The sequence below is a fragment of the Staurois parvus genome, unplaced genomic scaffold (assembly GCF_062004578.1).
Source record: "Staurois parvus isolate SC_StPar_1 unplaced genomic scaffold, SC_StPar_1.0 ptg000779l, whole genome shotgun sequence".
NCBI lineage: Eukaryota > Metazoa > Chordata > Amphibia > Anura > Ranidae > Staurois > Staurois parvus.
Genome location: NW_028318575.1, coordinates 3,945,884 through 3,961,496, shown reverse-complemented (window position 1 = coordinate 3,961,496; position 15,613 = coordinate 3,945,884). Strand labels below are relative to the sequence as shown.

The 15,613-nt window shown below is 42.4% G+C and overlaps 1 protein-coding gene across 4 annotated transcripts in view; it reads left to right on the top strand.

The window, feature by feature from the left end:
- Nucleotides 1-14,616, top strand: part of PHF14 (PHD finger protein 14) — a 370,565-nt gene extending 355,949 nt beyond the window's left edge. For 3 of the 4 annotated variants that reach the window (XM_089654591.1, XM_089654588.1, XM_089654587.1), the window contains one exon: nucleotides 11,155-14,616. In XM_089654591.1, coding sequence (XP_089510717.1) covers nucleotides 11,155-11,217 — 63 coding nt within the window. In that variant the 3' untranslated portion in view covers nucleotides 11,218-14,616. Of the gene's footprint in view, nucleotides 1-9,988; nucleotides 10,033-11,154 lie in introns of all 4 variants that reach the window. The other variant, XM_089654589.1, reaches the window with a different exon arrangement.
- Nucleotides 14,617-15,613: the final 997 nt, after the last annotated feature.

Here is a 15,613-nt window from a genome sequence, read left to right as displayed (position 1 = left end):
GTAAAGACATTGCTTGGTGGAACTAAAATTACCACCATGCGTCGCTTTTCCTGATTTACTTTCCTGGAAGTATTATTGGAACTGCACACATGCTGATGGGAAAGGAATCTTCATACAGTCCGGTACTGGCAGATCTCATTTTTTTGTTTCCCCTGCTAAATCCAACCACCAGATTGAAGGAAAACTCAAACTGACATTTCTAATATGCGGTTTTAACTTCACTTCAAGGCCCAAAATAGTCACAAGAATCTTTAAAAGTAGTTAAAAGGAACCTGACCTGAGCTAAAATATTTCTATAGTGGGCACTACCGCTCCTCAATACTGTGCATTGCACACTTGGGGCACAGCCCCATTAAACTCAGTGGGTAAGTTAGAAGTGCCACTTAAATTCTGCACCCAGAGTTGGAAATGCAAAGTCTCACAGCTACAGCATGTAAAAAGCCCCGCCCAGCTGGCATTTTGCAGCTCAGGTGGGCAGTAAAACTGCAACTTGGCCACCAGATTTCACCACCTTGGGTGTAGTTTACATAATTTGTGACCAAAATCATGCTGAAATCAGTCCACAGTAGTACAGGAACATTTTCCAAAATCTTTGCATTGATTTGAATAGGCACCATGTGATTTCCATTGCATTGCGATTCTGTGTGATTCAAGTTGCATTTGAAAGTGCACTAGTGTGAACGGGGACTAACGTCTATATGAGGTGAGATTTTAGAATGTACATCTACTTTATATATAATTACCAGTACAATGCCGTATGGGACCAGTGCTGCCTGTGACCCAATTTCCATATCTTGTCCCACCATTAGATGCAGGTACCTACTCCAAGAAGGATCTTCATTGTTGAGTAGTTAGTCACATTCAACTGGTCTTGGTTCTTACATTTTGAAGATTATTCTTTACTTAACTTGCTCAGTTCTGAAGAAGTGGCTTGGATAAGCTACAAAATATCTTCAAAAGTATAGAAGATCCCTCCTTTTTCCTTCTCTCCTTCTGCCTCGCTTCTTCTTGTACTCTCTCTCTACATGTGATACCTCCAGCTCAACCATACTGTCTTTTTTAAATTTTATTCACTTCATTTCTTTGATCCTAAAACATTCCAGTTTTTTTCATATGATGGGAATGGGCATGGGCGCAAGCCCTAAAGAGGACCTTCAGACTGTATGAAAACCATCAGCAGCTACAAATATTGTAGCTGATGACTTTTAACGCCTTGGCGTCAACAGTATGCAAATATGCGGCCTGTCGGCTGAGCCTTTAGGCCGAGAGCAGGGGAGGACTGACCATTTGGAAACTCGGCCACTGCCCGAGGGCCCGGGGTCAGTAGGGGGCCCCATGAGATGCCCCTGGTACCTTTTTCATAGGCTTTGAGTTTGGGCAAGGACACAGGGGCCCCATGATCCCCTTTTGCCCGGGGGCCCCATGAGTTGTCAGTCCGTCCCTGGCCGAGAGGCCACCTATTTGCGTACTCCATATAAGCAAACGTGGGTCGTGAGCCTGTACCCTGCGTGCTCCTGGCACATTTACTGGAACCTCGCGGAAAAGTCCTGATCGGTACTTGCGAACAGCTTTCCAATCATGACCCTAAACCCCACCTCTCGCCATCACAAACCACTTAAAGTGTCAGGAGGTGCCAAGGGGTTAATAAAAGAACAGTTTCTTGCCCAAGAATCCAGCGCTGCCCTCATCAGGGCCAGTTCTTCACCTGTCTTTGGATCCCCAGCATGTTTACTAAGGAAAGCGGTCCCCTGGAAAAAATTTCCCCTCTACTACTGTTCCAAGGACAACCCACAATTTGGAGTTTCTTTTACTTTCACTTTTGTTTATGGTAAACAGGACAAATAGAGAAAGTAAATCTCTAACAGGGACACAGACAGCAATAAAACTGACAGGTGTTCTAACCCCTCTCCACTCTATATAAAACTAAAAAAAAGTTTTGCCTTTAGTTATACTTTAAAAAAAACGAGACAAAGAGAAGGAAGCTTTGGGCATTTTAGAAAGCATGTACAGATCAGCTGAAGTGATCAGTGAACCATACGAAGCGGATTGATCTGCTAACTACAATGTATTGTATAGTTCTGTAGCATAGTAATGCCATGGTGCTGTGTGTATGCAACGCACCTAAAATGATGTAATGACAATATCTGTCTGTAATAAGACCATGCTGTTTGCACTTCCTTGCTGTCTACCTGAAATAAAAAAAATCTATAAAAAAAAAATTACAGAACATACCCAGTTGAATGTGACTGACATCTACTAGATATACCATGACCTGGATAAATGAGAACCTTCACAGACAATGTTGGCTTGCCTTAACCACTTCAGCCCTGGAAGGTTTTCCCGCCTTCCTGACCAGGCCATTTGTACCCAAACAAAATTTATGTACTTTTTTTATTCACACAAATAGAGCTTTCTTTTGGTAGTATTTGATCATTATTGGGTTTTTAATATTTGTGATCTAAATGGAAATAGACTGAAAACTTTGAAAAAAAACAAAACAATATTTTCTACTTTGTTATAAAAAAATATCCAATAAACTCACATTTAGTCATAAATTTAGGCCTAACTGCATTCTGCTACATGTCTTTTGGTTAAAAAAAAATTCCCAATACGTATATTACCGTATTTTTCGCTCCATAAGACACACTTTTTTTCCCCCAAAAAAGGGGGGAAAATGTCAGTGCGTCTTATGGAGCTAATGTAAAGCGGCCGGTCCGGTATTTCTGCCGCCGCCATGTCAGAATATCGGGCCGGCCACTCAGCTCTTCTCTCCTGCAGGACCTTACCTGTTCCTCACTCCAGCGCTGCAGTCTTCCCGTGGCGGCTTCTGTGACAGTGCACGAGAAGCGCTGCGCTTTGTGAATGGTCCAGTGTCTTCTGGGACACATGACAGGTCCCAGAAGGCTCCGGGCCATTCACAAAGCGTAGCGCTTCTCGAGCATGCGCAGTGGGCACCCGGCTGTCACAGAAGCCGCCATGGGAGGAAGAAGGAAGGAAAACTCCGCGGAAGTGGGAGCGGGTACCTGTCAAATTCCGGTACCCACTCCCCCTCCCTCTCCAAAGGTCCGCAGTCTCTGGTAATCTCTTTTACTGTCTGCAGTCTCTGGTCATCCCCTGCACTGTCTGCAGTCTCTGGTCATCTGTACTATGTCCACAGTCTCTGGTCATTTCCTGTACTGTGTCGGCAGTCTCTGGTCATTCCCTGTACTGTGTCCTCAGTCTCTGGTCATTCCCTGTACTGTGTCCTCAGTCTCTGGTCATTCCTTGTACTGTGTCCGCAGTCTCTGGTCATTCCCTGTACTATGTCTGCAGTCTCTGGTCATCTGTACTATGTCCACAGTCTCTGGTCATCTCCTGTACTGTGTCTGCAGTCTCTGGTCATCTCCTGTACTGTGTCTGCAGTCTCTGGTCATCTCCTGTACTGTGTTCGCAGTCTCTGGTCATCTGTACTATGTCCGCAGTCTCTGGTCATCTCCTGTACTGTGTCCGCAGTCTCTGGTCATCCCCTGTACTGTGTCTGCAGTCCATTGGTTCAGAATATTTTTTTTCTTGTTTTTCTCCTCTAAAACCTAGGCACGTCTTATAGTCTAGTTGCGTCTTATGGAGTGAAAAATACGGTAATTGGTTTGTGTGAAAGTTATAGTGTTTACAAACTATGGTATATATATTGGAATTTGCACAGCTTTAACTTTCTGACTGCCTATCACATTTTTTTGAAGTGCTAAAATGCCAGGGCAGTGCAAACCCCCCCTTCACCATGACCCCTTTTGGAAAGTACACACCCAAAATAATTTGCTGGGAGGCGTGTTGAGTCCAGGGAAGATTTTATTTTTTTGCCACAAATTTTTGGAAAAGGACAGTTTTCTTTTACGCAGAGTTGTTACTTAAATGATATCTTGCTCCCACGTGCCATGGGTACAGTGCATGGGGAGTACCGAAGAATGGGAGAAATTGCCCAAAAGTAGGTGTGCCAAGCTTGTAGCATCATACTCAAAACGACTTGAGGTTGTAATTGGTGCTAAAGGGGCTTCAACAAAGTATTGAGCAAAGTCTGTGAATACTTATGTACATGTGGTTTTCTTTTCGTTTTTTATTTTTAATAAATTGCAAAGATTTCAAAACGAACTTCTTTCACGTCATTATGGAGTATTTTTTGTAGAATGTTGAGAAAAAAATTAATTGAATCCATTTTGGAGTAAGGCTGTAACATAACAAAATGTGGCAAAAGTTAAGCGCTGTGAATATTTTCTGTATATGTGGAAAGACACGCAAAAACACATTCTGCTACTTCTCAAAAGTATGGCGATACCACATGTGAGAGACTTTCTGGGAGTCTAGCCACATATAAGCCCCCAAAATCCAATGACCACCCTTAGACTTTCAAAGGACATATTTCCTCATGTCACTTCCTCACTACCTATCACAGTTTTGGAGGCCCTAAAATGCCAGGATAGTACAAACACCCCCCAAATGACCCCTTTTTGGAAAGTAGACACCTCAACAAATTTGATAAGTGGCATGGTGAGTATTTTGCAGATATAATTTTTTCCTCACAGGGTTTTGAAAAAGAAAGAAAAAATATCTTTTCATTTTCTTTCTTCATTTTCCAAAAACTTGTGGCAATAAATGAGATCTGCAAAATACTCATCATCCCTCTTAGCATATACCTTGGAATGTCTGTTTTCCCAAAAGGGGTCATTTGGGGGGGGCTTCTACTATCCTGGCATTTCAGGGCCAAAATTAGAATCTTCTGCCACAAATCACCCACTCTTCTAACGATACTTTGTTTACATGAAAAAAGTGATTTTGCTAGAAAATTACTTTGAACCCCCAAACATTATATTTTTTTTTTTTAAGTAGAGGCCCTTGAGAATAAAATGGTGGGTGTTGCATTTTTTTATGTCACATGGTATTTGCACAGCAATTTTTCAAATGCAAATTTTTTGGGAAAATACTTTTTTTTTATTTTATTGCACAAAAACACAATATATTGCCCAGTTGTTTTATAAAATTTAAAATATGATGTAATGCCAAGTAAATAGATACTAAACATGATAAGCACACACCCTTGCAACGGCGACAAACTACGTACATTTTTAATATCCACACTTTAAAAGCCTTACTACTTTAGATTTACACAGGAGCTCTAGTGCTAAAATTACTGTCCTCGATCTGACGTTCATGGTGATAGCTCACATGCATGGTGCAATCTCTGTTTACATACTAACACAGGACCGATGCTGACAGGAGAGCGGGGGTGATTTGTTTTTTCTTAACTATTTATTTTGCTTTTTAAATTTTTACACTGCCCCTTTTTTTTAATCACAGGTAATGTAAATATCCCCTATGACAGCAGTAGGCAGTGACAGGTATCCTTTTATGAGAAATCAGGAGTCTCTCCTCTGCCCTTAAAGCATCTGATCACACCAAGATCGGTGTGATCAGATGCTTTCCCAGTTTAAAAATAGCACTGTTTATATCTGGCAAAACCAAAATAATGAAACACTTGTTGCTTCCAATTTCTTAGACCATAGGGATGATTGGGGTGATTTCAGTCTCTGATCAGCTCTATGGTCAGCCAGTGGAACTGACAGCTACATTCTCTGGTTCCATGGTGGGACAGGACAGCCCGAGAAAGCTGTGAAAGGGGGGAAGAGTCCCATCTTGCTGCTTATAAAAGTGATCAAGTGGCTAATTAGCCACTAGGATTGCTTTTACATGAAATCTGACTGCCGGCTGAAAAAAAACAATACTAGGATGATGCCTGTAGCTGCAGCCATCATCTTGGTATAACTGCTCAAAGTCCAACGACGTACCAGTATGTTGCTGTTCCTTGTTGGACATATATGTAACAACAGAGAACACGGGCACATAATGAAATCGGGTCTGTGGACCAATATGACCGCAATTAATTCTTTTTTTTTTGTAATGTTGAGGGTTAGGCCCAAAAAAGGTTTTACATTTGGAAACCGTGATAGGTTTCCATGTGAATTGTCTGACAAGAGCTGAAGTTGGGTGAGCAGCAATGTATTGTTGTGTGTATAAATTGCTTTGGCCCACAATCAATTGCTACAATTCTTCAGTGAAAAACCGCGTTGGGGCTAAACACTAGTGCTGGCAGCGAACAGGGCTGATCCTGCTAACGCTGTGTTTTTGGGGAGACTATACTTAGGGGGCACTAGTAAAATTTTGTTTGTGATCAATATATTGATCCGTGCAAACACTATACTAGTAATGGCGGTGATCAGCGACCTACAGCATGAGTGCGATAGTGTGCGAGCAATCCAGTGCTAGCTTACCCTGGCTGGGAGGGGAGCTAACTGACCCTGATGCAATCTGTTGTCGGTAGTGGGAGGAATACAGTGATCAGTGAAAGATTCTGTATACTGACACTGTACTAATGGCACTGGCTGGGTGACGGGTGATTCAAAGGGTTAAATGTGCTAATCTAATGCATGTGTGTGTAGAATGTAGTGCTTTTACTCAGAGTGTGGTGTTCTGTCTTCTCTTCCTGGACCGACGGGGGGCACACATATGCACGCTCACACCCTGAAATAGAAAGCAGCGTAAGGTACGTTGCTTTGCCCAGAGCCGTTGTCATCCACCAAGTAGTTTATAAAAAAGAAAAAAAAGTTTTTTAAAAATTCAATATCTTCATTTTTTTTTTTTTACTTTTTTTAACCATAGTAACATTGTACTACTTGGGGGGGGGGTAAATCAGGGATTTTATTTCTTTATTTATTTATTTTATTTATTTATTTTACACTTTGCAATACAGGAGCAATAAAGATTATTGCTCCTGCAATGCAGTGCTTTCTTTAAACTGTCATGAATGGGTTAAGTTTATGACATGTCAAAATACTATTGATTTGTGATTGGCTAAAGCTAATCCCATGGTGCAGGGTGCTGTGATTGGCCCATGTACCGTGTGAGAGCTGTGGGCCAATCACAGCTCACCAGGAAGAGAAGCAAAGCCGCTATGAATCAGATTGACTCATTACAGCTTTGCTAACATTGTGATCATGTGATCGCATACTAATTACCGGGATGCACATTCCGCTGTGTCCGGGGGACTCTGTGTTGGTACAGCCAGAGTGACGTACCAGTAGGTCGCTCTTCCTATAGCTGCCGCCTATCCGCAGTACAAGTACTGTGGGCGGTCGGCAAGTAGTTAAATAATGACAGTAATGTACAGTCAGAACAGTATACAAGGGGTGTAGTCCCTTCTCAATGTATCTTTACAGATGAACACTATAGACTTTTTAAAACTTTTCAGGCAATTATTTTAAAGTAGCCAGTTTAAACTTTAAATACTTTTATAATATATGCTCCTAGATTGTAAGCTCCGAGGAGCAGGGCCCTCCTAACCCTCTTGTATTGAACTGTATTGTTGCTGTATTGTCTCCCGTTATATTGTAAAGCGCTGAGCAAACTGTTGGCGCTATATAAATCCTATATAATAATAATAATTGTGGGTTAACTTATTTAAAATCACGTTTCTATGTATAGTTTGTACTACATGTGTATATGGCGTTGGACATCCTATCCCCAGACCATGGTCATGAATATGGAGTTGATTCTTCCCTATGCTTTGCAGCTAAACAGCCTCCACTCTTTTGGGAAGGCTTTTCACAAGATTTTGGAGTGTCTGTGGTAATGTGTGCCCATTCACCAAAAAAAAGACAATTGTGAGATCATGTACTGATTTTGGATTAGAGAACCTAGCTCACAATTGGCGTTCTGAACATTTTTAAAGGTGTTCAGTAGGGAGGTCGGGTCTCTGTGCAGGACACTTGAGTTCCTTCACACCAAGCTCATCAAATATGTCTTTATGGAGCTGGCTTTGTACACTGGGGAATAGTCTTGCTGGAACAGAAAGGTGTTCAGTAGTGTTGAGGTCATGTCTATGGGCAAGCTTCGCCAGTTCCTCCACACCAAATTCATCAAACTGTCTTTATGGAGCTGGCTTTGTACACTGGGGAATAGTCTTCCTGGAACGGAAAGGTGTTCAGTAGCGTTGAGGTCATGTCATTGGGCAGGCTTCACCAGTTCCTCCACACCAAATTCATCAAACTGTGTCTTTATGGAGCTGACTTTGTACACTGGGGAATAGTCTTGCTGGAATGGAAAGGTGTTCAGTAGGGTTGAGGTCAGGTCTATGGGCAGACTTTGCCAGTTCCTCCACACTAAATTCATCAAACTGTGTTTTTGTGGAGGTCACTTTGTACACAGGGCCACAGTCATGCTGGAACAGAAAAGGGCCTTCTCCAAACTGTTACCACAGTTGGAAGAGCACAATTGTCTAAAATGTCTTTGTATGGTGTATCATTAATAGTACCCTTCACTGGAAACTCCTGAACTCAATTACTGGGAGCAGTTTTTACATATGTATCATCCATATTTTCTTATCAGTCTCTGCTTCTTGTTCAGTGCTACACAGTTGTTGTGCCTTACTTTTTCTCAAAACTCTACTAGAAATGTACAGCTGGAGAGAAGTCCCGATAGCCATACTCTAAGGGAAACATGATAATCCGCTCGTGTATTACAGTCTCAAACAAGCTCCAGTCTAGCCATGCACCCAACATGTTCCTCCCCCCTCTGGGGGACCTCCATAACTAAGCCCCCGGGCAGGGCGAAACACGCTGGGGTCCTGCATAGGAAAGAGCTTGGCTGAGGCTGCTTCCACTTGACTGATCAGCTTTCCCTGGAAGTGCAGCGACTGGGACTTCTTCTCTCCAGTTCTACACTTCTAGAGCCAGGACGGGCTCTTTCTCCGTGCTAGCACCTATAGTTGTGAGTCCACCATACTAGGAGCAAGAGAACCTGAGCAGCAATCCACCATCTTCCTATACAGGTTCTACTAGGAATGTGAAAAAGGAGAGAAGCGCCTCTAAGTGCAATAAGTCTTTTAATTCAAGTCTAAATGTAGAAACACTCACATGTGTGAAGTAATCATAAGCATAAAAACCGTGGTTAACAATAGTTAACGGTGGGGTGGTAACCCGGGTGAAGAGCCGTCATCTCTCTGCGATGTGGGGAGGTCAGCTCTCGGCTGGAACAGCGTGGTGGCTGGAGGGGGAACAGCGGTGAGGCCAGCCTTCATGCACGTGGAAGGCGGAAGTGCACTCCTTTTTCAAGCACTGCTTGAAAAAGGAGTGCACTTCCGCCTTCCACGGCCAGTGCATGCTCCGAAACGCGTCGCAGTGCACCCTGGGATCTGACGTCATCACGGCCATGCCGCCGCTACGTTCCAGCGTGCGTTCCATCCGGCTTTGAGGGAGGACGTGCATGAAGGCTGGCCTCACCGCTGTTCCCCCTCCAGCCACCACGCTGTTCCAGCCGAGAGCTGACCTCCCCACATCGCAGAGAGATGACGGCTCTTCACCCGGGTTACCACCCCACCGTTAACTATTGTTAACCACGGTTTTTATGCTTATGATTACTTCACACATGTGAGTGTTTCTACATTTAGACTTGAATTAAAAGACTTATTGCACTTAGAGGCGCTTCTCTCCTTTTTCTCATCTACAGAAGTTGCTACAGCTTATTTGGAAGCCTTGCCCTCAGTGCCACACGGAATCCTACGCTCTTCATACAGTAGTCACTAATACCACCATCACCCATACTACCATTTCCCAGGACTTTGCAGTGTTTGCGCTGTTACAACCCTTCCTCATTTTTTCTACTAGGAATGTGCCTGCATTTATATCTAAGTATATGATCATGTTTATGAGGGAGACTGAACAACGGCATTGGAATACACATAGTCACTAGTGGCAGAACCTAGATACTGAAATGTAAGCAATTAAACCAATCAAAAGTCGCCCTTCTAAGGTCAGACCGATAGAAGATGAATTGACTGGTTGCTGTCGATCACCGCAGCTAATAATTAGCACTTTGAGTCATGCAGTCTTTAATTAATACGTTTGAAAAATGTTTGAACAAATGGTTGAAAATGCACTATAGTGTCCTTATATTCTATTTATAGATTCAATGAGGCTTGCAAGTAGTAAGCAGTCATCCGTATTCTAGGTATGGGAACTATTACATATATATATTTGTTACTTTACTATATTTATGGTTATGTATATTGTCTCCCTCCCACATAAATTATTTTTTTTTAAACTATTTTAGATTGACTTCTTTTACCAAAAAAAGATAAATATCGTTTTTAAAAGCAGCTTGAAAAAGCAAAATAATTTATTTTACCATTTCTTCCTGAGTGGAATATCAGCACTCCTACAGAGCTACACCCACCAGTAAAATCTTTCAGCACTTCACTCTGATGCACGCTGTGGTTCCACCTGCCAGCTGCTAAGCACCTAGTTTTTCCCTGCAGCTCTGAAGGTACTAGCTGTGCAGCAACCAGCAGTAAGAAACACAGCGCTCAGCGAGAGACCAGACATCCACCACTAATGCAAGTGTCACATCCTGAAGATTCTTCCGGCAGGTGTAGCTCTACAAGAGAATGAAGATGTCATCCACCAGTGACAGAATTGGTACATATTTGTATTGCACTTTCAAAGGCTGCCTTTTTTTTTGGTTTTGGTTTTTTTTTTTTTGGTTTTTTTTTTAGCAAATTAGTTGCTTTAAAGCTGAATTCCAGGAATTTTGGAAACTGCAAAAAAGTGCAGGCACACTATGAGTTAAGTTCAGTTAGGTGCATGTCAACTTCAGGACTTTATCTCTGTTACTTATATTGGACAGATTTATTGCACTCCCAGAGGATACACTCTGGCTGTGAGAGGAGAGAAGCCCACAAAGTAGCTTTGCCCACCCCTCCCCTATACTGCCCATTCACAGAAGCCTTTGTATTTTGTATTATACAAAGGCTTCTATGAATGGGCAGAAGGAGGGGAGGGGCTGGCATAGCAGTTCCAGAGACTCAGCTCTTGAAACTGAGACCACAGTGAGCAGCATTGTGGAAGCTCACACAATAGTCCTTCCAGATGTGAATAATAGAGGTAAGCCTAGGAGGTGGCAGGCACCTTGTTAGAATTAACTCATGGTATGCCTGCAGTTTTTACGAAGTAGCTGAATTCCTGGAATGCAGCTTTAATGAATGCACCCCCCATATATAATTTTAAATAAATCTGTTGTAAGGGAAGCTCTTACCTTGATGTCCTTATACTTACACATGCCTTTGTTTTCCAGGAAGACGAAACCGAAAAGACAGAGGTACAACCACTGCAAGAACCTGGCACAGATACTGCGTGAATATTTACTGATTGAAAAGAAAAGGTCCTGCAACCTTTGTTAAGACAGATACGTTTTGTATGAAATCATTCCACTTTATACTGTAAAAAAAAGACAGGCTGCTGTTAAAGAACAAAAACATATTTTTCATCTTATTTTCCATAATCCGCCATGCTTTCCAAAATCCCTTTAGGATCCTGGTCATTCACAAAGGCCCTCCAGCCTTTCTTCATATAGGATGTCTCAGGCCATGCTGCCTCTTACTCAGACGTTCTACGAGCTGAACGACAATCTCAACATTCTAGGCCCAGAACCCATTGCCGATGACCGATAGAGATATCGGTCAAAATGGACAACTTCGACATTACTTGATTACAAGCAATTAAATCCAGATGTTGTCTGTACTGTGCAAAGGCCATATGACTGGAGGCAATAAACGACTGCCCTAAGTATTCAACAACCATTTCAACAGGGAACGTGTGCTCTGCCTACTAGATAATTGACATGTTTGTAACTGCCCTCAAAAATGGTTTGGTTGTCCCACAATGCACTGCTTCAATAACTGCCAAGTATTACATGCTCAGTGGTAACTACCGTACTAGAAAGCTGAAAGAGGGGTCAGGGAGGTTTGATCATGTGGTAGTTTTCACCTCCAGTTCCAACTGTGAAATTGGGGGCCCCTTGTAATGATCACAACAGGTGGGGGAAACGGTGAACTCCAGTCTCGGAAACTAGCTTTTGGTTTCAGCCCGCATCATATGACACCGGTAACTGATTTGCTACAACGCCATACACTAATAAAAAAAAATCCCTATTGGCGGACTAACTTTTTAAAGTGTAGGTATAGGCCAAACTTTTTTTTTTGGATAAGAGGGCTGAAGGGTTAGAACCCATGTCAAGTTTTTATTATTTCTAGAGAGTGTGATGAGAGAGTCACAGGTACAGTGTGTAAGTTCAGTCAGGTTTTTTTTTTGGTTTTTTTTGTTTTGGTTTTTTTGCACAGCAGTAGATCACAAGAGAAAACAACATGTTTCTGGGGCTAGACACTCCCCCCTTTTTTCAGGGCCGAGATGCTGATGGAAAATATGGATTCGGTAATACTGAATAAATTGTAAAACAAGGATAAAATAATATTCGTGTGCGTCACCATTTTGTTGGCTGTGCCCCAACAAAAGAAATTCACTCCCTCTGTTTGGCCTGATGAGCACTTGCTAGGAGTAAAAGAGAGAAAAAATCCCAAATTTTAAAGCAATCATTAAGTCACATAAAATATAAATAAATAAGTAAATAAATAAAAAAAATGCCCCCCCCCCCCCAGTATATGCTATAATTTGCTAGCAATCACCATATATACACTATGACAGACCTGTCAAATGCAGCCCACCAGCACTGTGCTGTCTCCTCTCCAGCAGGTCCTGGCGGCTTCCATCTTTGCCTGGTTTTCCTTCCAGGTTTGCGTTCTCTGGCAGCTTGAATGGCCGGGCCATGATGACATCACTCCTGTGCATGTGCTCGGGAGCTACTTCATCGTGGTGCACAGAGCGGGCCATAAATGTGGTCTAAGTTGCTCATGCGTGAGTCAAACTTCTTAACCACTGACAGGCCGGGGGGGAGGCGTATTAATAACGGAAGAATTCACTCAGGTCTACTCTGTTATAAAGTTAAAAAAAAACCCTGTTGGTCAGCATTTCTTTCATTATTCGGCTTTTCTACCAATTTAAGGTGTCTCAAGAACAGGCATACCCTGTTTCCCCGAAAATAAGACAGTGTCTTATATTAATTTTTGCTCCCAAAGATGCGCTAGGTCTTATTTTCAGGGGATGTCTTATTTTTCCATGAAGAAGAATACGGTACACATTTATTGTTAAATGAAAATAAAGGAAATTACCATTTTAGTAACCCCTTTTGATCCTCCTGTGTCATTTTGATTGCCCCCTCTGATCCTCCTGTGTCATTTTGATTGCCCCCTCTGATCCTCCTGTGTCATTTTGATTGCCCCCTCTGATCCTCCTGTGTCATTTTGATTGTCCCCTCTGATCCTCCTGTGTCATTTTGATTGCCCCCTCTGATCCTCCTGTGTCATTTTGATTGTCCCCTCTGATCCTCCTGTGTCATTTTGATTGTCCCCTCTGATCCTCCTGTGTCATTTTGATTGCCCCCTCTGATCCTCCTGTGTCATTTTGATTGCCCCCTCTGATCCTCCTGTGTCATTTTGATTGCCCCCTCTGATCCTCCTGTGTCATTTTGATTGTCCCCTCTGATCCTCCTGTGTCATTTTGATTGTCCCCTCTGATCCTCCTGTGTCATTTTGATTGTCCCCTCTGATCCTCCTGTGTCATTTTGATTGCCCCCTCTGATCCTCCTGTGTCATTTTGATTGCCCCCTCTGATCCTCCTGTGTCATTTTGATTGTCCCCTCTGATCCTCCTGTGTCATTTTTAAGTGATCCCCCTCCCCCCACCCCTGTGCCACTGAACACCTTCACCAGACATCCCCCCCCACCCCTTTATCAGACATTTCCCCCCCGGGGCTTGCCTGGGGCCTGGACCTGGGCTGGAGCAGGGTCTGCCACTGACTGAGAACCTTCAGTCATCATGAGGGCGGTGTCACCAGAGACAGACCAGCACTCATCACCTTGGCCGCGTCCCGTCCGCTCTGATCCTCCTGTTCTTCTACACGCATCTCTCTCCCGCTCACTTCGACCTCTGCTCCGCCTCCACACAGCAGTGATGTCACTGGTTGCTAGACGCCAGTCGGGGCGGCCCTAGCAACCAGTTTACGGTAAATTAATTTTCATTACGAGACAGAGCCTAGGGGGGCCTTATTTTCGGGGGGATGCCTTATATTTCACCCAGAAGGAAACCTGTAAGTAGGTCTTCTTTTCAGAGGATGTCTTATTTTCGGGGAAACACGGTAGTAGAAAATCTTACAATGGGGGACACTTCAGGAAGCAATTTTTGTTTGTGTCTTCAGGACAGGAAGGGAAGGAAATCTCCCTGACAGTACTTAGACTGCCCGTCCCAACTTTATCCAGAAAGAAAAAAGAAATGTTTTAACTTGGGATACACTTTGATGGTTATACAAATTTTCCATTCTGTTTATTGCAAAAATGCTTTCAAGATTGAAGCTTTCAGTATGACATGACTGACATAAGTGGAACTTGTAATATACTGAATCGTACTCCCAGTATTGAGCAGCCAACCAATGCCACTTGAGCCATTGGAAAGATTCAGTTTCAGTGTCCTTCAGAAGATGCTGGGACTTGTAGTGTCTTACTAAGAATATATTTTGTTGGTGAAACAAATGTTCCTGTGTTTTTTTTTTTCTTCCTTGGTTTTTAATCCTTTCTCACATATCTGACCTGAATTCACTGAATATGTTGATTGCTATTAAATAAAGCAGACCTATGGTAAAACAAAAACCCATGGTATTATTATTTTGCCTGCACATATCATTTACAGTTCCTGAAACAACCTACAAACCTTAGTTTTTTCCTACACTAATGCTTTTTTGCACAGTTGTATCAACTTGAAATATTTGGGTACCAAAAAGAAATATTAGTGCTCGTTCACATCACCCATGCTTTGTTGATGTGAAGTTAATATGCCCTTGATACCTGTTGAATAAGCCTCCAATACATTAAAAATTGAACCTTCACAATTTTAATAGATAGTACACCCACCAAGCATTTGTGTGTAGTGGTGCACTGTAGCAAAGGTGGGGCCATTTTTTTCAATGTACAGTCATGTGAAAAATTTGGTAAAACCTATGGAAATTGTTGGCTCTTTTGTTTTTGAACAGGCAAACATTTGATCTGCATTCAAACAGTGGTTAGATTTAAAGGAGAAGAAAGATTTGCCTTTTTCATTATTTATTGTACAAAAATATCTCTACATATATAATGGCGTACTATGGAAAATATACGCACCTTGTATCAAAACCTGATCGTGCCCCCTGTAGCAAAAATGGCTTCTTATAGGCATTTTGTGTAACTGCCCAGCAGTCTCTAACACACTCGGTGAAATGTTTGTAGGTTTTATTGGATGAACTGTTTGTTTTAAAATCCCCCTACAACATTTCAATGGGAATCAAATCAGGGCTTGAATAAGGCAGTCCCATAACTCTCTATTTCTTCTTTTTTTGGGGGGCCTTGGTGGAATTGTTAGTGTGCTTTGGATCATTGTGTTGAAAGACTAATATCTAGTTCAACTTCAGGGTTTGGACATAAGGCATTCTCAAAAGCACATTCGATATGATGCAGATCCTATTGTTTACTTGATGACTGAAGCAGCAAAGCATCTCCAAACTATAACATTTCCACCACCATGCTTCACAGTTGTTATTAGGTGGTTCTCCTGAACTACTGGCTTTCATTTACAACAAACATGTCCACTGGTATTGTGACCAAACAACTCTGT